This window comes from Pongo abelii, chromosome 2 (assembly GCF_028885655.2).
Source record: "Pongo abelii isolate AG06213 chromosome 2, NHGRI_mPonAbe1-v2.0_pri, whole genome shotgun sequence".
NCBI lineage: Eukaryota > Metazoa > Chordata > Mammalia > Primates > Hominidae > Pongo > Pongo abelii.
The window spans coordinates 77,764,826-77,789,195 of NC_085928.1; the positions used below are offsets into that span (position 1 = coordinate 77,764,826).

Below are 24,370 nucleotides of genomic sequence, written 5' to 3' on the forward strand. Positions count from 1 at the left end.
CTCACTGACACTCTTATTAAGGACTGCAGATCTTCTAATAGTCCACAGATATAAAATTGTGCTATCTCTAACCCTGGTTAACTCATAAGAACAGATATAGCACACGATTCAACCTATTATCATCAAGTATTTATTAAACATTTTTAATAATTATCAAATTTTTAAAGATTGGAACTTAAATTTTGAAATCTGTCTAATATTTTTCAAATTTTACATAAAAGCCATGGTAAGGTGAAAGATTTAATAAAATAGAATCATCTTGTGCATTCTGAGAATTTTTTACTGTGGGAAAATGTGACAGTTAATCACATCAGTTAATCTTGGGTTTCTTATACAGGTGACATTCTAGGGTCAACAAAATTTGACCCTACGTGGTTTTTCAGCTTCTACCCATTACTGACATTGTTTAGTATTTATTAAAAAATAAAATATATCTGGGTCGGGTGTGGTGTCTCATGCCTGTAATCCTAGCACTTTGGGAGGCCGAGGCGGGTGGATTGCCTGAGCTCAGGAGTTTGAGACCAGCCTGGGCAACACGGTGAAACCTTGTCTCTACTAAAATACAAAAAATTAGCCCAGCATGATGGTGTGTGCCTGTAATCTCAGCTACTCAGGAGGCTGAGGCAGGAGAATTATATGAACCCGGGAGGTGGAGGTTGCAGTGAGCTGATATCACGCCACTGCACTCCAGCATGGGCAACACAGGGAGACTCCATCTCAAAACACAAACAAACAAATAAATAAATAAATGAAATATTTCTTCATGAAAACAATCTGTGCATTGTCTACAAAGACAAAAAATAGATTTACAGTTATAAGTTTTTCTCCGTTTATTAATTTGGTTATCCAAATTATCGCATTAACATATTTTGTCTACTTTAAGAAATGTAGATTTTTCAGTAACTCAGGGCCGAAAATAAATGTTCTTAGTCTATATTAAAGCTCTTGATTTTTTTTCCTTCCACGAATTATTGTGACTTCTTAAAATTCCTCATTTGCTCTTTTCCTCATTTTCATCAGTGAATAAGCATTTATCCCAGCAGAGTTCTGTTACTAACTCAACCTCAAAACCAAATTTTTAAATCTGTATTAGTCAAGAACTTTTTTGTCACAAGGGGCAGAATCCCGATTTAAGTGGACTTACTTGCTGGTTTCCCTGTTTAGACTGTCAGGTTGAAGAGGGCAGGGACTATGGACCTATTGTTGAAGGTCAACATCAAGCTCCTTGCCTTGCACATCATAGTTTCTAATATATTTCTATATTTGTTAAAGTGAATGAACCTGCTTTCTTTTTACTCATCTAGCAAATATTTACAATCCATGTATTAGGGGATGGAGAATCAGTAAAGCATAAACCAGATGAAATTTCCTGCCCTCACAGAGTTTCAAATAGGGCATTATTTAAAACTTTTAAAATGTTATTACAATTCTATTTCTAGAAACTTATGACCATAACTTTAATACACATTGGCAACCATAAAGGAATGAACCAGACTAACAGTTCCCCAGAGGATATTATATGACTAAATTTATTCTACTATGATAACATAAATGGAACCAACAACATTAACTTTTGGTAATTAATTAATTCATTCATTTAACAAATATTTACTGAATCCCTATCAAGTACCAGCAAGATATAGTCCCTGCCATCTGGAAGCTTAAAGCATAGTGAGGAAGAAACTTTAGTTTCTTATGACTTCTATAAAAGTTACCACAAATGTTATGGCTTAAAACAGTACATATTTATTTTCTTAGAGTCCTGGAGGTCAGAAGTCCAAAATGGGATTCAAAGGGCTGAAAACAAGGTGCAGGCAGAGCCATGCCCCCTCCATAGATAGAGGGGAGAATCTGTCTCCCTGCCTTTCCCAGCATCTAGAGCTTCCTTCACCACACCCCATGGCTCATGATCCCTTCCTCAGTCTTGAAGTCTAGCAGTGCAGCATCTTCACGTCTCCCTCTGCTCTGCTGCCTCATTGCCTCCTCCTCTGTCAGGTCTAACTCTGCCTTCTTCTTATAATCTGGATACTCCAGGGCCATTAATATCCCCATCTGAAGATCTTTAACTTAATCACATCTGCAAAATCCACTTTACTGTATCAAGTAGCACTCACAGGTTCCAGGTATTAGGACCTAGATATCTTTTGGGGCCATTATTTAGCCTGTCATGCATATCAATGAAACAGTTAAAAAGTATATAATTATTAACTGTATTTCCTAATTAAACAGGCCTTGGTTTTCTTCTAATATTTTAAAAATACTAAAATAGAACAATCAAACTTTTAAGTACCCAAAACTTTAAAAGTGTCCCAGAATCAATCATGTGTGGCTGTATGGATTAAGTTTCATTGTAAAGGCCTATGAGGCTAATGACTATAGTAAAAGCACTAGAAGTTGTAGTTAATTTTTAGAAAATGAGAGGAGCGGTTGTCAAAAAATTTTAAGTTTTAATTTAGAGTCTAGGGAGATTTAAAGTATCAACCTCTTAGAAAAATTATAATAATTCAAATAGCAAGGAAAAAGTAAGTAATTGCGAAAGATTTGCTGGTATTTCAGAATGAATAAAAAATATGTTTTGGAAAAACAAGATATTATCACTATGCATAGTTATAGAACTCTATCATCAGACAATCTAATTTTCTAAACTAAAATAGTATCTGCGAATAGGGAGACACACCATGAAACCTCTAACAAAACAAACAGATTTAAAGCAATGCTGTCTTGTGTATATCATTATCAACATCCTTACCTCTGGGGCAATATTTAGCTTAGATTACCTCATTTAAGTAGCTATGGCTTTAAAAAAATAGATCCAATCTGTTCTTTCACAATGAAATTGTGCACCAAGGGTATATGATTATTTCTCCCATTAGAATAAAGCAACAGGACATGTTGAATCACATCCAGTTTGGATAAACAAAAGTTAATATAAGAGCTGGAGTATTTCTCAGATTTGATATATGTTCTGAGACTAATAATTTATTTTAATTTAACACAAAAGGTCTTTTAGAGATCCTATGCTAATTCAATATACATATTTAGAGGGCAAAATGTTAATGTTGAATTTTGACAGGAAGATGAAACTTAAGGCTAGGAATAGAATTCTTATTCACACATGTATGATTTGGGGGCAACTTGATGAGTTTTTTCTGTCTTTTCTTAATCTGTTACCAAAAAAAGTATACATTATTATTTAACCCCAAATCTTTGTTATAGAGACTTAAAGGTGTCACCAATCAAAATACTGTAATCACTTTGAATAAATATAACTATAGCACTTCTAGCTGCTAGCTTTGCTGGTAGTAAAATTGCTTTTATTTGTATGGTTTTCTGATTCTCCTGGTTGATTTCCACATATTTTAGCATTCTCATTCATTTTAAGATCAGCATATCTATTTCTCAGGATTGCTATAAAATATATGTCCTTTACAATTACTGTGTTTCTGCCTTTTAAATTATTATGTTTATTCCTGCATGTCTCTCAATATATTACTGCTTTGTTATAAGTATGTGAAACTTCACTAGTACCTATCACCACATAGTCGGGGGGAAGAAGCATGGTATGGTAGAAGAGAGGGTTCTTTGATAATCATATGATCTAATCAATGTCCATGCTCTGTAACAACTCATGTAGGTAAGCTCAACAATTAATCTTGACAATTAAGCTCAGTAATTATGAACTCTATGATTGTAACAGACTATGGTTGATTGTTTACAAAAACAGCCACGATTATTGCCTTTATTATTTCTATGGCCTTTTTATGGTATAATTTTGCAGCTTTTCTATCAAGAGATGTAGTGTCATTCCACATCCATTGAAGCTGGACTGGTCTTGTGACTAGTAATTGTCAAAATGAGTCACAGAAATGGCAATGTAGCAGTTCCAAGCCTTGGCATCAAGAAATGCTGCATTCATCTGTCTTTTGTTTTCTTGGAACCCTGAACAGCCACCATGTAAAAGAACCCAGACTCATAGAGGGTAACATTTGGACCACAGCCATGGCAGCACAGTTGTCTCAGTTACGAATGTTCTAGATTAGCCATGTCTCAGATGACTCAGCTCATCAAAGTTGCAGTGCACCCAGGCAAAAACCAAAAGAAGACCCATTTGAGCCCATCCTAAATTGTTAACCCACAGATCTGTCAACTAAATACATGATTATTTGTTATTTTATTACACTCACATTTGGCGTGGCTTATTACAAAGCAAAAGTTAACTGATACACAGATATTAATATGTTCAAGTTGAATAAAAGAACATGTTCTTGTCTATTCTTTTAAAATATTAAAAAGAAAATATATCTAAGGTTATTTCCAGTTCTGAGGTAACATTCTATATCACCTTTTCTTCTAAATGAATATAGCTTTGATTGTTTTGCCATGTCAATTTCTAAATATGAGAGAAAATATGTATTTTAATTTTAATTTTTTAAAGACTTCATTATAAAGAAAATAAGAATAATTATTCACTGTTTATTGGTGATAAAAATATTTAATTACATTCTTTTATAAAAATGTCATAGTATATTATTACATAATTAAACATTACATAATTACATTGTATAAAAATGTCATATTTGATAATTTATAAATGTAATAATGTTACTTTCCATTTAAAACTGGCATTTGATACATTTTTAAGGATTAAACTTTCCCTGTCTGAGTAATAGAGGTTACCTTCAAAACATTATCACTGTCATTCAAATAACATACAAATTGTGCATTTTGAAAATTGCTTCACCCGTAGAAAGAAATACAATGCCAATATATTTATCAATCAAAACTCATAATAAGAGAACACTTTACCTGCACAAGAGTTTATGAGTGGCAGCAGAATTACCAGTTTCCATAGCAACCTCATTTCTAAGGTCAAAAATTTCTCCCATACAATCAGGTGGAAAAAAACAGTCTATCTTCCAGTCAGTATCTCAAGAGTCTGAAAAAGACAAAATTGTCAGGAAATGAAAAACGTACAAACATGAATATTTTAATAAGCATATTTTTGTTGCATATTAATTCAATTTAATATTAATATTATTATTGAAAATAAAGCAACCTAAATGGATACTTTCTACACATACATTTGTTCTGCAAGTTCCAGTAATGTCAGCTCATATTTTCTTAATTTCAATTCACACCTCAAATATTAGAAAACATTATTTGTCTTAATATCACAAGAAATAATATTGTGCTACAAAATTTCTGCAAGAAATCAATTTCTAGCAGTGTTATCTTTCAGGTATGAGACTTGGTTTTCCTAAGGGGTTGCATCATAATTTTCTCTAATTTATTTTGACATTTAAGCTATGCAGTGATAAATGAAATCAAGATAAAATGTTAGTTTGGCCTTTAGCCCAAAAGAGAAATCTAATAAGAGGTTCATAAAAACTCCTAAACTCATAAAAATTTAGAATAAGCTCAGAATAAACTCATCTATGTCCATGTTCTGTAACAACTCATGTAGGTAAGCTCAACGATTAATCTTGACAATTAAGCTCAGTTATTATGAACTGTATGACTGTAACAGACTATGGTTGATTGTTTACAAAAACAGCCACTATTATTGCCTTTATTATTTCTAAGGCCTTTTTATGGCATAATTTTGCAGCTTTTCTATCAAGAGATGTAGTAGGTTACGTTTGATAAAACTATTATATATCAAGTGATAAGATCCTTTGGAAACTTTAACATAGTGGAAACATATTTTCTTGCAACCTTAAATATTTATGGGAAGTGTGTGGAGTTTAAGTGTGATGATAGTAAATAATAAAATTTTTATTTCTTGATGTACTTTTAAATTGTAAAAATTATTTCTTTCTGTCATGAGTTGCTTCATCTTAAACCAAAAACATTGATTATACTTAACTTTAAATAAAATTTAAGTTAAATGCTTTCCAAATTTAATCAAAGGATAAAAATCACAGGAAAAATAAACAATATTCAGGGGTCAACATATATATAGAGTCAATGTTCTTTCTCAAATGTTCTTATATCTGACATCATCTTTCCATTCCTTTTGATACCACAGCCTTTAACGCCTTACATAAATTAGATCATATGTTATATCCATTCATTCATTTATTGTATTTTCATAAGCATTTATTTATCTGTTTGTTTCTTTATATAATCACATTCTTTGTAAGACAATGGGCACTGCAGTGTTAATGGTGAGCCTAAAATCCTTCATTTCTACCTTTGAGGCACTGTTCTCTTGTGAGAGAGACATTTAACAAAAACAGAGAAACAAAAACAAAAAAAACCTTACACACACAGGAAAATATTTGTGTAGTAAATATGATAATGTTAAATAAAAATGTAATATGTATGAGATTTATAGGGTGGAGTTCAGTTAGCATTTTTTAGCTGAGGCTTGAAATATGAGTAGCTCTTTGCCAGGCAAAGAGTGTGTGTACATGGGGTGAAAAGAGCAGAGCTGTAGAGATTACAATAGGTATGAAGGAAGGATGAGACTAGCTTCCTAAACAAAAGAGAGACAGTGTGCCCGGGTCCTATAGCAAGGCTTGAGTTGCATGTTCAAAGATATGAGAAAGTCCGGTTTGATATTCAGAAGAACTGTGGCATGAGACAAGGTTGGAGAAAGGGAAAGAGGCTGAAAAATACAAGACATTTAGGCCATGTTAATGCATGTGAATGCTGTACTTTCAGATTATAATTGAGAATGTTAAGCAGAACAGAATCAAAATTTACGTTATATCTCTGGCTACTGTGGAGAATGAAAGAGATGGGGTAAAAACTGGAATTATATAGAATAATTAAAGGCTACTTTTGTAGTACAAGAAAGGAATAATGAAGGTTTTAAATAGAGTAGTGGCTTTGAAGATTAAAAAAAAAAAAATTGGATCTCTTAATAGTCTTCCTGCCTTAATTCTCTTGTCCTTTCTACTCATTTAAATGTTACCGTTAAAATTTTCTTCCTAAAACAAAGATTGGTCCAATTATGCCAGTTTATACAATGGAGAGTTTAATCACTTTCAATTCCACAAACATCCAAAGTCTTTGGAATGATATTCAAGACTATACACAATAGGTTTCTACTCTTCCTTTTCCAACGAGACTGCTACTAAATACTTCCAATCTAGTGACAAAGATCTACTTCCTGTGCACGTGCATTATTTATTATCTCTATATAGATGTCATTTAATTTGTATAGAATTCCTCCTTAGGGTCTGTATCTCCCTAAAAACCTGTACAATGGTAGCATGGCCATAAATCTTTGTTTTCACTGGACAGTTTCCATGTATCCAATTGTCATGGCAGAATTATCAATAGACTCTTTCTCAAAAAAGCCTCAGCTTATAACATAAATTGTATGTTACACTTATTTAACGGATATTCATTATTTTTTTACCCAATAATTCTGTCTTCTTCTTGTGATGAAAGGTCTGTGACTTTCTTTTGAGGAACCGTCTCCCTATGTACCATCAGACAATACAGTTGGGGAGTTATTGCCTACACCTTCTAGCTCCAAGGACGACCATATGACCAGGTCATTGTCAATCAGTTATCTATTTCTTTGGCTACAATATTTTGTAAAAAAATCAGCATATTGCTTAGTTGAAACCAATGGCAGTCGAAGCCAGGACCTCTGTCAATATTATTAGAAAAAGTGTATAATCTCTCCATTAAGTTATCAAGAGATAATAAACCTGTTGATCTGGTATATCTCACAACTGTTACCTTGACGAAAGTTTGCAGCTACAGCTAAAAACTTTCAGTTCGCCTTCATGGACAGTTTGCTAAGGCTCCACCCCAAATATATCCCTTATTAGGCTTTAATAATCCTGGGTTATAATACACATAGACCCAAATACCACAGATCTCCAAATCTCTAACACCCAGAAACAGCCCCTACTTCCTTGGGCTAGAAAATTATTTAAAATACCCATTCCTCTGGAGGCCTGCAAAGCCTAGCCATCTCTATCCCATTTTCCATTCGCAAGCTACCTCCAACAGTGCCAGCTTGCTGTAGTTCTGTTCCTGGATACAGTTTCCTTTGTGGCCTTTGCCTCATTTGGAGCTGTAAGAAGCAGAGTTCTGCTTTTTCTATATCTGAGTGTTATTGTGATTCATTCCATCATCCAAAGAACCTAGAATCATACTCGGTATTGTAGAATCATGAAACATCTTACCTGAGCCAAGAAGACAAATTTTTGCCTAGTCCTGTTTGTATTTTGTTTTTGTCTCCTTCTACCTAAGTAATCTGACAAGCCCCAAGCCCCTTCATTCTTTTTTTTTTTTTTTTTTTTTTTAATGAGATGGAGTTTTGCTCTTGTTGTCCAGGCTGGACTACAATGGCGCGATCTTGACTCACTCCAACCTCTGCCTTCTGGGATCAAATGATTCGCCTGCCTCAGCCTCCTGAGTAGCTGGGATTACAGGCACACACCACTACGCCTGGCTAATTTTGTATTTTTAGTAAAGACAGGGTTTCACCATGTTGGCCAGGGTGGTCTTAAACTCCTGATGTCCGGTGATCCATCCATCTTGGCCTCCCAAAGTGCTGGGATTACAGGTGTGAGCCACAGTGCCCAGTCCCCTTTATTGTTTATCTCAAATTTATATGAAGTTTCTCTTAAAGATTCTAGAGCAGACTGACACAATATATTTCACTTATCAAAGACTCCATTACATTGCCAAGGTTTTTGTACTTTACCTTGATGATAAACACCATGTGTAACACTTACTCATAATACTCGGCATGGTGTCTAATGCAGAGCTCATAGCTATTCAGTAAGCATGAGCTAGGTTTGTATTTGACAGCTGAACAACCTAGTGTTACGGAGAAAAAGGCCACACTGGGAATCTAGAGATTTTGCTTCTACTATTATCTCCTTCTCTTAACCAGCTGAGTAACATTGAGTGATTCATGTACAATCACGTTGATTGTCAGTTTCCTCCTTTGAAAATTGAAGGGTTTGACCTAGAAGTCACCTTCAAGTTTCTTCCAGCTCTAATATTCTAAGATGGTTTGATTCCATCCAGTGTATAATTTCATAGCAAATGTTGCCCTTTATCATTTGATTGCTTATCAGCATACTATAATGAGGCCAGAGCCCAAAAGATGTTTTATTTGGCATTCTTCTATAATGCTAGCCTAAATAGCTAATACTTATGCATCGGTTGCCATTTGTGAAAGTTTCATTCGTAAAAGTTTAAATTGCCTGAGGAAGGAGAATACTCTGGCTCAATGACAACAATGCAGATAAGAAAAGTGTAGTTATTTACTCACAGCAGAATCGAGTAGAAATATTCAGTGAGTAAAATTTCTGCTAGTCACTGACATGCAAAATAGCCACAAGAATTAATTCTAGGTTACTGGAATCCTACAGGTCACTTGAGGCAAAATGGAGTAATAAAGGAAAACCAGTATATAAATCTAACTTAAAGAAACTTCTAGAACCTAAAAAGAGTCTCAAAAATGTATCACCAGCATTTTGTTTTAGATGAGGTCTTTTAAATGATAATTTGGCCCAGAGCAGTGAGTATCTTGGTTCACAAACTAACGTGTATTTACTTTTTCTTGCATGAAATTGCTCAGTACAAAAGTAATAATTTCAAACACTTCAAGGAAAGAGTATGTACAGGTCCATAATCCCTTTTCTTGCAATTTAAAAAAATCTTTGAAAGTTGAAAATTACATGTAAGCTTGGTGGCAAAATTTATTTGGTGGCAGAGAACTGTCCCCAAGCAATACACACCAAGCAATGTGTGGTTGCTTAGATCTTTTTACCGAACTTATTATAAATATTGATGTATTTTTGTGCTGAAACAGAGATGTTGGTTGACAATAAGTGTATTGTTCATTGGGCATATACATACATATATATATATACACACACAAATTTATATGTATCTTTAATGTACATATCTATAATATGTATATGCATGCAAATAAAAATACATATAAATTTGAACACACAAATTTATAAATACATAGAAATACATATAAATTTGCACCCCATTGCCTTTCTAAAGGCTAAAACAAGGGTCAGCAAACCATAGCCTGCTGACCAAATCTGGCCCTTTGCATTTTTTTGGTAAATAAAATTTCACTGCAACCCAGCATACCTATTTATTGATGTATTGTCTATGGCTGTTTTTGTGCTACAAAGGCAGGGCTGAATAGTTGCTCCAGAGACCATACGGCTTGCAAAGCTAAAAATATTTATTATCTGACCCTTTCTGGCTTTCGAGCTTCTGGAATTTCTTTTGCTGATCTCTCGTTTAATGAATTCTAAACTCTAAAACATATTTGGCTGTGAAGATTTCTGTTAAAGGATTATCCAACTGTATTTCTCTAACTCAATGTGTACATACTCAACAAGAATACCATGTATTTAGTAGAAAAAGATGCAATCCTGTATTTTGAAGTAGCTTCAGACTGTGATCCCTGTCTTTATATGACCTCTTCTCACCATGTATCACTGACTTGCTTCTGATCCCAGAAAGCAGATGAAAGATCTCAGAAATTATTGCTGTGACAGTGAGGTTATATGCAGTGCTAATTATGCTTAACCCAAACAACATTAAGAGTTTCTTTGTTTGGTTCAGAATAATCATGTTTTTTTTTTTTTTTTTAGGAAAGGAAAATTGTCACTCACTCTATCTCCTGGCTCTAAAACCATTCGTCAGTCTATAAATGTGCACAATTGCCAGTAAACCAGGAATAAATGTGTAAGTCAAATAATGGCTGGACCTCAGGCATCAGGAAAATTCTGGAAGGTGGCTGCCATGTTAAACCTTGGTTTGTCTAGCAGGCTTGAGAGACAATGAAAGTTAACCTAAACAGAGATGGCATCTCTGTTATTCTCTTATTTATCTTTTACAGAGGAGTTTTCCAACTTTATTTTTTCCAGTGAGAACTAGGGTCAATTTCTTGAATAAAAAGGCAGGGTAGATGTGCATGCATAGCTCTGTAATCAGCTTCTGAAAGGTGCTCATGAAGGGTTGGTACTTCCCAACCTAACTTAGAAGCTACAGAGAAAGTCTAAAATAATTTAAAACATCATACTCTATGGTGGGGGAAAATAGAAAATTATTCTTGTCCAATTCTCTCAACACTGTGCTTTTTAATTTCTATAAATACATCTAGGCGACACCGACTTGGATGCTGGAGAATTATGTGCATTAATACATACTGTTTATGGAAATCCTCAGGTCAATTACAAATTATACCTTTTTCTTACCTCTTTTACAGTGCATGAAATGATTTTCTCACATTGGAGGCAGGAAAAGTAGAAACTATTACTAAAAGGCTTTGGTTATTTCTGTAAGTACAGGGCAGTAGAATGGTCAATGGAGGAATATTACTTTGAAATATTGGCCAACTTCTCTCTCTAATTGTCTTACTGGTGTGGCTTTAGTTTATCAGGAAATCATTCTTGCAAGTGCGTGACTCCTAATGGGCTTCATTCTCCCCTTATTTACAGCAACATTGTTTTGATACTAAAGGATTTCATAGTGAAGACCAAGATCCATTTTCAGTTGTCATGTTCATCATCAGAACAAATGTGTACAGCACTAATTGCCCTTTTGTTTTTAATTGACCAGTTAATTACACCAGATAAATTAAAAATCTCAAATTCACTTTCTTCAGGTAGCTCCACAGTTTTATTTCAGTGTGATAAAAATCCATGGCCAGAAGGAAGAGAAGATTTTTAATAATTTTTATAGAAGATTTCCAACTTTAGCATTCATGGAGTTATTTATTTTCAAGCTAAATCAATAATAAATTAAAAAGTGAACTATTTGTGATCTGAGAAAAATATAGTATAGACTAGGAAACCCCACCACCCTTAGGCAAAGTAGCAAGATAAATTGTGCCATCAAATTATTTGTTTTCAGAATATAATGCTATCACTTATGGTAATTGTTATGCCAAGCTCTCAAAATAGGCAGTCATAATAGATGATAGATTAGTAGAAAGATAAAACACAGCGTGTTTAATGTGATCATAGAAGAAGCAGTACTGCTTTTCTTAGAGGAGCCATGATTACATGTTAAGTTGTTAACAGCATGAAATAAATGCAAATATGTTTGTTATGGAAATAGTCAGAATCATTTCTACAATTTTTTTTTAATCAGAGAAACCAAGCTGTAGAACTTAACTCAGTCATCAAGAGAGTATCTCTCATATGCCTTTTGCTTGAGGCCATGAAGTCTTGCTGAAAGATACTAGTGTGAAGAAATTAGTTTTAAGACTGCTGAAAAATCATACTTTCAATGAATTTCAGAATTGAAGGAAACTATATAGATAATAGAAGTCAGCTTTCTACTTTCATAGCTGAGGAAACCGAGGTCTAGAGGAGATAAGTAGTTGCCATTATTTACATAAATAGGTGATAGTTAACTAAATAAAATTTAGTCCATGACCTAGAACGAGATCTGGGACTTGAAGGCAGATCCCTGATTGAGGGTCTCCCCGCTACTATGTGACTTCTTGATTTGGGGCACCGCACACATCACCAAAGCATAGCTCCAACCTCTGTGTGCACCTGTTTTTCTATCTGCAATGTGCAGGTAATTATATCTTATAGAAATGCTCTTTGTATGTATATAAATCAGAATACGAGAATGTGGATGAGTGACGCTGCTATAGCTTTGAGGATTTGTAGTGTCAACTTTCCATTCTTAAAAAGGTGACAAGAAATACTTATTCATTGGACAAATCTACGTTTGTTAGACTTTCCACAGTCAGGGAGAATACAGCTTGGCATAGTTGTAATACTTTCTCAGAAGGAGAAGTAAGTGGATGATATTGTTAATACAAACTAGAAATGGCCTGAGAAGAAATTCATACTTCTATATTTGAGTCCTTGAGGACCAACAGCAACCTGACTTAATAGGTAGACAAGACTGAAAACCTAATTTAGGAATATGTGCCTGTAACAATAGCTGAGTCTTGGCCAATCCCAGCAGCCATGCTTCAACCAGTCATACACTGCTGAGTGTTCAAACTGTGCTCAAGTAAGGCAAATGCCAACCTGTAACCAATCCAGCTGTTTCTGTACCTCACTTCCTATTTCTGTAGGTCACTTCCCTTTTATTTTCTACAAATTTGTTCTGATGATGAGGTATCCCTGGAGTCTCTCCAAATCTGCTGTGATTCTGGGGTTTGTCCCAGAATCAGGAGTTGCCTGATTCGTGAATTGTTCATTGTTCAATTAAACTCCTTTCAATTTAATTCGGCTGTAGTTTTTTTTTTAAACAATATTTTTAGGGCTTCATGATCTGGGTTAGGTGATTTTAAGGTTGTTCTTGCAAGATGAGGGGCTGATTAGAAGTGGGTAGAGTTTAGGGCATAATAGCTTTAATTTGATGAGTACAAGAAGGTCAGGCTCTTGATACAGATGATGATGTCGGTCTTAAAAAGTAAGTTTTGTCCTCTAGAAGCAAGAATTTCTTGAAGCAAGTAGCTAAATTATTTTTGTTTTCAGTGCCATTTAGTACAGGGATAGGAATTTATGCTAGTTTCAATTCTCAGCAATGAATTCAATAATAGAATGCAGGGACTACTTACTAATGACTAAAGCAGAGATTGGGAAATCTTTTCTGTAAAAGACTGTAAAGGACTAGATAGCAAATACTTCCAGCCTGGTCACTGTTGTCATTACTAAACCATAATATTAGAATGCAAAACTAGTCTTACTCAAGACATAAACAAATGGAAGTGGCAGTTTTTTTAATGAAAACTTTATTTGCAAAAAACAAGTGAAGAATAATTAATTCATGGACATAGTTTTCCCACCCCTGGGCTAAAGGCTGGCCTAGAGAGAAGTTTCTAGTGGTAAGTTCTCAGCCCAATCCTACTGAATATTTGATTAACCTCAGAATCACAGAAAGCTAGAAGAGATAGTGAGTATATCAGATAGCAGAAATCAGAAATATCTGGAATGAAAAGAATGAAAAGGTAGATGCATACATACCAATAGATATAACATATAATTATATAGATATATAATACACATATGTAAGTAAAATGGCAAGCAGCATATTTTCTTTTCAGTGTTTTTGCTTCTCCATATATTCCAAATTTTTTAAAAAACTAAACAAAACAATAATATAGCAAGGTCCTATTAAAACAAGAATGTGTGCAAAGCACTTTCTAAAATTTTATTTTTGGGGAAATATAAATAGACTTATCTGCGAGCAATATTAGAGCAGTAGAGGAAAAAACCCTTTTTTAATGTATTTAAGAAACAGTGGTCACACTACAGAAAATGTTTCTTTCTCTTCTGTTTTGCTACAATTGTCAAATTAAAGAAAAAAAAACAGATCAGTATCAGCCAAAACAGTAAATAAATAAAGATTGTATTTAATAAGAATATATACTAAGTAATGTATTTAAGTTTGAAAAATAACCTGCTTAAATATATTGGGTAGGAGTAGAGTGAGTAAAAGTGGCTTTCCTTCAATTCAAGTTTGGAAAAGAAAAAGCAGAGAACAAAATTCTATAGTATGAAGTTGGACCAATATTCAATGTTTGCTTTTCTTTTTACATAGTTGCTAAAAATCTGGCATTACTCAGGTTGCATTAATAAAAGCATGGTGGCCAAAACCAGGGAGGTGCTAGTACCATCCTGACCTGCACTTGTGTAACTACACAGAGGGATTGTGTTCTCTTCTGAGCATCACGGTTTAAGAGCAACTTTGACAAATTGAAATACTCTCCTGGGGAGCAGTGCAAGGATGATGAAGTGGCTGAAAGCCATGACTTATGAGGGTCAGTGAAAAGAAATGAGTATGTTTAGCCTGGGGAAGAGAGGATTTAGCAGGCAGAGGAGAGCCATCTTCAAATATTTGAAGGGCTGTCTTGTGGAAGAAAGATTAAACTTATTATTTGTGTCTCAAGAGAGCAAAACTGGGACCAAATAGTGGATATTTCAGGGCAGCAAATTTCAGCTTAATATCAGCCCTGAGCATTTTAACAAGTAGAATTGTTTAGCCAGTGGTTAAGTGCACTGGCTTTGAAACCTAAACAGTCTGGAATTCCATTCTTAAAATCTACCAGATACTTAATAGCTTTGTGACTTTAGAAGAAGTAAACTAGTTTTCTGAGCCTGGATTACACGATAATTATAATGGAAAAAGTAGCATCTACCTCATGAAGTTCATAAGAGAATTCAGTGAGTTTGTACATACAAAGTGTAACATTTTTTCCATGAGATGCTTAGTTCTCTCTGACTAGGAATGATAAATGACACCTTTTCTAGTATATTATAAATAATATTTCTGATCAAGTAGGAAGTTTAGATGACCTCTTAAACACTTCTAAATTTGCAGCTCTTTATTACTATATAGGAACAGGATGCTAAAAATCCCCTGATCCAGGGGTCACCAACTGGTAGTCTAACAGATTCTTAAAAAGAGTGTTTAAAAATTGGAAAATTACATATAAAAATAAACATTTGACTTCTCATTAAATATCTGAAAATTTGGCATCACTAGTCCGTATTTCCATGTGGTAAAAATACAACAAAAAGGCATTAACAACAACAAATGTCAGGAGTGACTGGCCCTTTAACACAAGTGTTTACCATAGTTTGCGGGACACCCGCTATTGTCTCACACCTAGTTCCCTTCACTCTTTCATATTACCTGCCCAGTCTTGGAAGGCATCGTGTATACCATCTCTGCACTATACCAGGTAAGCAAGATAGCTGGATGCAGAGTCCTTTAAGATTGTGTGACAGGATAGAAAAATAGGAGGAGAAAGAGACAGAATGGGGTGCCAGGAGGTAGGCTGAAAAGGAAGATAATGAGAATAATAGTAATAATAGAATTTATCAAATACCCAACAGAAGCGAGATTCTATGCCAGGAGTTACATTCACTGCCTCATTTCATCTTCATGGCAGTCAAATAAGGGGTATACAATTATTGCTTTCATTTTACAGGTGAAGAGACTGAAACTGGGAGGAACTAAGTAACTGGACAAAGTGCACACAGCTAATAAGTGGCAGAAAAATCCCTCATTTGACCAGTATCATCAGAATCCTGAGTCCATGTTTTTCATCCCAATGGCCAATCTTACAGACTTTACAATTTTGCCTAAAGCTTACTCTGGGAGATTTTGCTCAAATCTGAATATTTGAGAAAGAAACATTTCTACTTATTAGAGGTGCAAATTGAGAACTCCCACCCTGAGTTGTTATACAGCTAGATGGCACAGGGTAAGGGTTCCTACAGTGTGTTTATGGGGCTTAAAAAAAGCACCATGCAGCTAAATAATATGCAAAATGCAAGGCTAAATAAGGCAAAATAGTTCCTTTCCTGCAGGATTTCTCTATCTCTCCAGGGCCAATGTGCATTACAGAACTTGAAGACAGGGGTATAGCCTGCACTGTTTCCCAAACTTCCATGATCATGGAATTTGGTTTTCTGTAGTGCTTTTCCAACAGTGAACGCTTCACAGAACACACTTTGGGAAAGTCTAATCAAGGGGAAAGAGCCATGGACAAGAATAACAGAGGTCTTAGGGTCCTAATCGTGTCAATAGCTAACAATGTAGTTTGAGTAAGTCTTAGAACCTCTGTTCTTGGGTTGCCCACTGTAAATATTGTGACGATACTACCTACCACACAGACTGCTCCTAATTTTTTTAGGGTCAATTAATAAAGGATGTAATAGAGCTCTCTAAATTTCAAAGAGCCCAAGATATCCATAAGGGATTAATTTATTAATTTTTCTCTGTCTTATAAAAGTAGTCAGGAAAATTGGGTGGGTTTTAATTGCTTTCATGCCAATCAGTGACTCTGTAACCACACAAGATGGCATAACTTCTTCTATTTTGAGACAGAGTTTGGTTCTGTCACCCAGGCTGGAGTGCAGTGGCGCAATCTTGGCTCACTGCAACCTCCGCCTCCCAGGTTCAAGCGATTTTCCTGCCTCAGCCTCCCGAGTAGCTGGGATTACAGGTGCTCACCACCATGCCCAGCTAATTTTTGTATTTTTATTAGAGACTGGTTTCACTGTGTTGGTCAGGCGGGTCTTGAACTCCTGACCTCAGGTGATCCACTCGCCTCGGCCTCCCAAAATACTGGGATTACAGGCATGAGCCACTGCACCTGGCCTCATAACTTCTTTTTAATAATGCATAGAAATGTGAATTTTCTGACCTACCTAGGAAAGAATTATTGAAACTAATATATATGTAGTGTATATACAGTGTATTTATATATGTGTGTGTGTGTGTGTATATATATATATATATATATATATATATATATGTAGCACAATAAATACACTAAAACCAGGCAGTTCTGAGCTCTCTCCTGAGAAAGAATGCACTTTCTTCCAAGCTTATCCATTAGAAGGAAAGGGGAAAATAATTACAGAGCACTGACAGCAGGATGTACACTGATTCCATTCTGTTCCTGTTGGCTAAGGTTCATGGTCCCCAGCCCCTGGACAATTGGACCTTTTGCCTTCTCTTCCATCAACCCATCCCCTGATATGTGCTCCCATTGGTAATCTTGACCTCACAGAAATAGGAGTCGCCTTGGGAGGAAAATGTGGTTGCCTGTCAACAGTGATGCTGTAAAACTCTGGGAAATTTCTCTGCAATAGAGAGGCAAGAATTTTGAAATAATAAAAATAAAAAAGAGTGAGAAAATGCATTACTCATTTGGGAACAGGGAATGCTATTTCATCTCAGTATCTTAAGTGCCCTGGCTTTTAGAAATTGCAGAAACTTAAATCAGGCAATACTTCGTTGTGGGTGGGTTATTTTTGCAAAATACATGACTGCTGAGCAGAAATACTTTGTGGTGTGGGGCATGGGGGTCCAACCTCATTCCTCAGCCCTTTGCAAATTGTATCCAAAGGAGATACAATCCAAAGAAAATCACCCACTGACCTCATGATACATTTCTCCAAGGGCAGGGGACTAAAATATTATCTAAGATTTTTCAACACTGCTTGTGTGCTTCCTGCATTCTTACTAACAGCAGACATTGCCACCTTCCAATATCTGGGATTCATGTTTATATAAATAGTACCCTGCTTTTGTAAACTGATTTATAATGTGAAAGATGCTTTCTTAAATAAATTGTCTCATTTGATTTTTTAAACTACCCAGAAAAAAAAAACAAAAAAAAAACAACTCAGGTTCAGGGAGATTAACTAACTTTCCTGTAACCACAGAGGATAAATTCTTCATATTCTTTCAAAAGCTTGTTTTACATTTTGTACCCTCTAAATGTAGGTGACTTGGGACAAAACTATTATCTTAATTTGTATCCAGGTCTAGGCAAGAGTATCATGGGCTATTAGCAGTGTGGAGGGGATTATGTCAGGATGCTAAAATCACATTTAGAGGGAAGAAAAAGTACCCTCTGCAGAGCTTCCCCAAGGGCTTAGGTTCCACAGAGCACACTGTGGGAGACTAGCCCAGTGGAAAGAACACTGGGCCAGGAATCCAAAGGACTCCATGACAGTCCTACTATCTATCGTCAGCAACATTAGTTGAATAAATGGAGCAACAACTCTGGTCTCAGATTTCCAAATTGAGATGGGAGAGCAGGCAACTCAATAAAGGCAAGTGTAAAAGTCGAGATGCTGTGGTCAAAAGGAGGAGGCTGACTTCCAAGTAATATAACACTACTTCAAGTAATGGATCAAAAGCACATAGATGTTATTTGTACCCAGATCTTTTGACTTCACAATGAGTGGTCTTTCCATATTATTTACAGGAAGCACAGTATTATTGTTAGCTACCTGGATATATGTATTTGGAATTTGTCTGAAAAAAAAATTAACTGGCTTACAGCACAGGAGGCAGATTGATTGTGAAGGTACTTTTGAGAAATCATCCAGGAAGGGAAGGGCTGCAGTGAGATCCACAGCAGGCTGTTGCTCCAGATACTGCCTTTGCTTCAGTCTTGATGGCTACCGATTAGATTTAGAGGATCCAAGGAAGGAAAGAAGAATATGAGAATACATGTTTCCCTAACAGTAATCCTTTTTCCCTGCATGATGTAATCAGAAGTCCTAATTCTAGAGCATAGCTACCAACCTAATCTAGGAGTTTATCTTGCATGGCCCTGAGCTCACGTATCCAAGACAGCATTGACTTTGTCAGTCTACCCATGTCTGTAGGAAAATGGAAAAGAAAATAAAGTCACTGACTGGCTCCATGAGCACCTCAAGAGGGGGCAGTCACAGTTGAGTCCATGCTATATAGCCAGGCTGCCAGTGTTTAAATCTGACCTGTGCCTCTCACTAGGTGAAGGATTTGTGTGAGTTACTTAACTCTTCTGTGCCTTAGTTTCCTCATCAGTAAAATGGGGCTAATAATGGTAGCTACTTTCCACATTTAAGGTGAGGATAAGTTTACTCATATAAACTGCTTAGAACAATATTTTATAGGCAGTCTGCACTCTCAATACATACTAGCTGCTATTATTATTATTACTACAAAAGTAAGTACAAAACAACCAAATTGAAAAGATCAAGTTATTTGGAGAATGTCTTATCTTTGTTTATGTTGGTCCATCTGCTTGGAATTCTCTAATTTTTATCATTGTCAAGATTCAATGACCTTATTCTACGAAATTTTCATTAAACCTTCATTTAAAAGTACTTCCACTTTCCTTTCAACTTCTAATCAATTTATCTTTAATAAATGAATAAACAAAATATTTGTGGCATGTCTCCTTTTTTGGCATATTGCTTGGTGTATTTTTCAGGATCTTGTGTATGTGTCCTTATATACACGATGTGCTAACTTATATTCATTCAATGAATGAGTGGGTGATTGGTTGCTACTTATGAGTGCCTTAAATGTATTTCAGGTATATTATAGAAAAAGCCTCTCAGAAGTAATAATAATTTTGAGTTATTGTTCTTCCTGTTATCTTGATAGAATTCAGTACAGTCTCCTTGAAAGCAGACACATAAGACTTTTTTAAATAAGGGGAATGAAGAAAAGTAAGTAGGCTTAAGCTGAACTATCTGTCGTCAAGTGACTGTTATTCAAACACTCTAGAAGAGGGAAAGAAGTGAAATTATTTCTGCAGTAAAGTGACCCCCAGCAAGGATGATATCATCCACAACATCTTCACTTTATTTATTTATTTATTTATTTATTTATTTTTTAGATAGAGTTTCCCTCTGTTATCCAGGCTGGAGTGCAGTAGTGGGATCACAGCTCACTGCAACCTTGAACTCCTGGGTTCAAATGATCCTCCTGCCCCAAACAGGGTCTTTCTATGTTGCCCAGGCTATTCTCAAACTCCTTGTCTCAAATGATCCTCCTGCCTCAGCTTCTCAAAGAGCTGGGATCACAGGCTTGAACCACCATACCCAGCCCATATTTTAAAAAACATATATCTCTGGTGTGTCATCAATGATACAACTGATTTTTAAGACACCAGAGTAGGTGTGTCTTTACAAAGAAAAAATATTTTGTAATCTGCATGTAAACTCCAATGGCATAAACTTGACCTCCCAAATGTAAAGTGATATTTGAGCACATCCCATTTTTGGCTTATTGGTTGCAAACAGATTTTTAAAAGACATGAGTTTGAAAAAGTATTGATCATATTGCAAGATGTTATTCAGAGTTTTTAGAGTAAAAGAAACATAAACACAGTTACATATTTTAGAAGTGTCAGGCCCAATCTGCTTGTCAATTCAGAACATACTAGTTTTTCAGAGGATGTACGCATATAAATAAACTAAATGCATATAGAAAAGCACATATATCTTTTCTTTCCAAATTGCTTTCCTTCACTCTACCTGACATAAACTCCCTGATGTCCTGGCCAGAGTGGTATTTTTGGCACAATATTGTTCCTGATTTCTCTATTGCCTCCTGTGGACCTGCCTTTCAAACATCTAATCTGAATTTTCTCATGAATGCCAATGATATACGGCTACATTTTTCCTTCAAACTTTTCATCCCCCAGGCACTCCAAGTACTCTGTGACTACTTTCAAGACATTCATAACAAGGTGAATAGCAATTACTTGTAATAGAAGATAGAAAAGGCAAAGGGCATTTTTATTGGTTCTAGGAAGATTTATCTACATTGATACAGCATTTACTGAAAAACTCTTATCACTCCAGAGTATGATGAATGACCACCTCTGTCTCAGCTCTATCTCTGGAGGTTCCCAGGTACTAACTGCCTTGAGGTCTTCCTTGCCACACAGAGAGGTTAGTCTCCATTCATTCTTGCATGTTAACTTCACTTGAGTTTAGTGAGCAGTGAACACTTTATTCACTCCCAATTCAAATCAAAATAAGGATTTAATTTGCTTCCCTGTCTTCTGGGGCTAATCTCCATTCATTGAACACTCATACTCCCATTAACTCAAGGAGAACGACCCCCTAAGCAGCCTTCGAATGAGGCACTGAAGGACGAATTGTTCCTTTGGAAGCTTGCATATAGCTCCTGCTGGTATCAATGAGTTCCTCCCTTTGTGTACCCTGCATTCCAGGCCAGAACTGAGTATAAGACATGATTTTATGTGACTAGTCATGGATAATTAACACCCTACTTACTTCTGAGCTCAGCACTACATTTCCAGGATGAATATCATAGTGCTTGGTGTGCCCTGCAGGCCTACCATTTGCAGGTGGAATATCAGGACATCAACTCCTGCTATGTGTCAGGAACTTTTATTACATAGCAGGTATCAGAGCAGACCTTAGCAGAAGCCAGCTTTATGGAACATCTCCAGGGTCTGCCTGTTATTTCAACGGGCCAACCTGATAGCTGTGAGAAAGAGTTCTCAGTTCCTTTGCTATTCTTAATATTCTGTGATTTTGTCTATGTTATTTACACTCAAAGAATCTCTGGAGACAAAGTACAGTAAGTAAGTTCCATCTTAATTTATAAATGATGGACTTCTTGCAACACTTAGTTGAATTCCATTTCTAACAGTTGCTATAAACCAGGTTAAAGGAAGACAAATGGTTCCTATTTTGACACAGACAGGCAGAAGCTTTCTTGTCTGCATATGTGCACATTTTTTCATACATGTCAATTGATTTACTGATCAAACATTGTTGTCTTGATTTGAGATCCCCCCAAAGTAGATTCTGAATCAAGGATTTGAATGCAAGTATAGTTGGGATCCCAAGAAACATTGGTAGGATAGTGGGTTACTCAGAAAGAGAATGAAGCCAGTGAAAGTTTGTTATCAAGCCATTTGCCAGTGTCATCAACTGGATCTCAGTTCCTCCGGGGACCACTGGAAGGTGGTACAGAACAATGCTCAGAAACTCAACAACGGGGCTAGAAAGATGGGTATTTATTTATCAATTCCCCATCTATAATTGCTTGAGAGTTGCTTTGGGGAGCATTAACTCTCAGGCACTTCTGTTTTTTCTTGCTTGGAGGAAAGCACGCTTCCTAGGCCAGAAAATAGCCTTCAGTCAGGGATAGTTAGGTTTTCACAGTGTTATCTTTCAGGGTTACAGTGGCAAATCCTAGAGGTGAAGAGAGTGAGGGTAGGAGATTCACTAAGGGCATAGACAGAGTCTGCTACAATGATTAAACCCCTGCCATGTTTTAGATATAGGGTTAGAAATTGGCCTTGAAATATAGTCAATGTCTTGTGTAAAGACTGGACTTTGGCAAGGATTTTTATTACTAGAATACCAAGCTTATTACCCCTAATCAATCTTCTTGTTTTGCAATCGGCTTTTTCATTAAGTAGAGAGAATATAGAGAAGACAGGACTTTTAATAGATAAATCACACTAAAAATTAAAGATTTCCTTTTTAAACTAATTTTTAAACTCAACATTAAAAATATACCTGAATTTACCTGTATATGTATGTATGTATCTATTCAAAAGGATATTATTTTATAAAAGTCTTGAAAAACTGTTTTTAAAAAACAAACTATTTTATACAAATGAATAGAGTCTTGATGTAAATAGTTTTCAAAAGCATGACTTGAGACTTGAAATCAATAACTATTGATAAATATATAGAAATTCATACTTAAATTCATGTAGAAGTCACATACATTTAACTTTCAGTTATAGACATGTGCCTCCAGCAGATGTCACGTAGGAAGTGTTGGATATACCAACATTGATGCTGGAAACTTGCTGGAGTTACAGAAAACATCTTATATTTAATAAATATAGCACTTTGCATATTAGAATTCATGGCACATTCATATTTATCTTTAATCTCCAAAATAAGTGTGAGAAAGGCATTATTATTCACATTTTACAAAACAATGCAAAGTGACTGTGCAGAAAGTTGGGTAATTTACTGTAGGTCACAAAACAGGAAAGGGCAAAGCCAAAAATCGGCCCAAACCTTTCCCTAGCCTGTGCCTATATGCATGAAGACGGTACAATTTCTGCTATTTCACTTGGAACTTTTGGTCACACCAACGGGATCAAATTTCTCAAGTCGCCTGGGAATGGAGGATTACCCAGATGCAATACTTTGAGTGCTATAATCAGGAGACCACAGGCAAAAAGGGATGGTGGAGCCCTCTAACTTGCACTTAAAATATGCACATAATCTTGGCAGCATATGCTGAAGTTTTTGGTGATCATACTGTTATATAGATGTTCTCTAAAGTCATAGTTCCATAATAGCATGCTGCTGGTCTCTTAAGATTGATTAAATTCTATAACTTTCTTTTTAAACCAATCTATTTCTTCCTAAGTAGTTCCCAAGCACAGCATTAGCTACATTAGTATTCTAACACCCTTCCTTGAATATAGTTTACTAATTTTTACCTTCTATGTATTTACATAAACACTAAAAAGAAAAATTATGCAAACAAAAGAGGGTATATATCCAGTTGTTCCAATATTGAAGTGAAGATTAGAGAAGATAAGAAATAAAAAAGTTACCTATCCAAAATAGTTTTATGGAACTTTATAGTACTCAGAAAGCTTGAATTACTAAAAGTCCAATATCTTTCAATTTATAATTTAAATGTGTTTGGGTTGCTAAAGAGAAAATGGGAAGTTCTAATGTCGTTTGTTTAAAAACTTTAGAAACAAACAGCTAACACAAGCATGTTGCTCTGTAAATAAATATATGCATCTGCAGGAGGCTTTTGGCACTCCAAAGGAAAAGGAAAATAGAATAGGTGAATAGTCAGTGACTTTCTCTTTAAAACTAGCACAGCTATGTTCTTAGTTTCTAAACTCAATGATCCCATCACTCCAGGCTTCTCTAGATAATCGTTGATTTATATGCTTAAGTGTTGGTGCAGGTACTATGCCTAATTTTCTGTGTGATTTTTGGAATGTACTTTGCTTCATTGAATGTTAGCTCTTTGACAAATTGTGGAGTGGGGAGGCAGTGGGACTAGGTGATCCTCAAATTGTGCACAGGATAAATTAGTGATGTTGATCAGATGACAA

General features: G+C 35.5%; 1 protein-coding gene across 6 annotated transcripts in view; it reads right to left on the reverse strand.

Annotated features, from left to right (window-relative positions):
- Window positions 1-24,370, reverse strand: part of CNTN6 (contactin 6) — a 319,353-nt gene that overhangs the window by 257,315 nt on the left and 37,668 nt on the right. For all 6 annotated transcript variants that reach the window (XM_024243955.3, XM_024243951.3, NM_001131086.1 and 3 more), the window contains 1 exon segment: window positions 4,807-4,936. In XM_024243955.3, coding sequence (XP_024099723.1) covers window positions 4,807-4,861 — 55 coding nt within the window. In that variant the 5' untranslated portion in view covers window positions 4,862-4,936.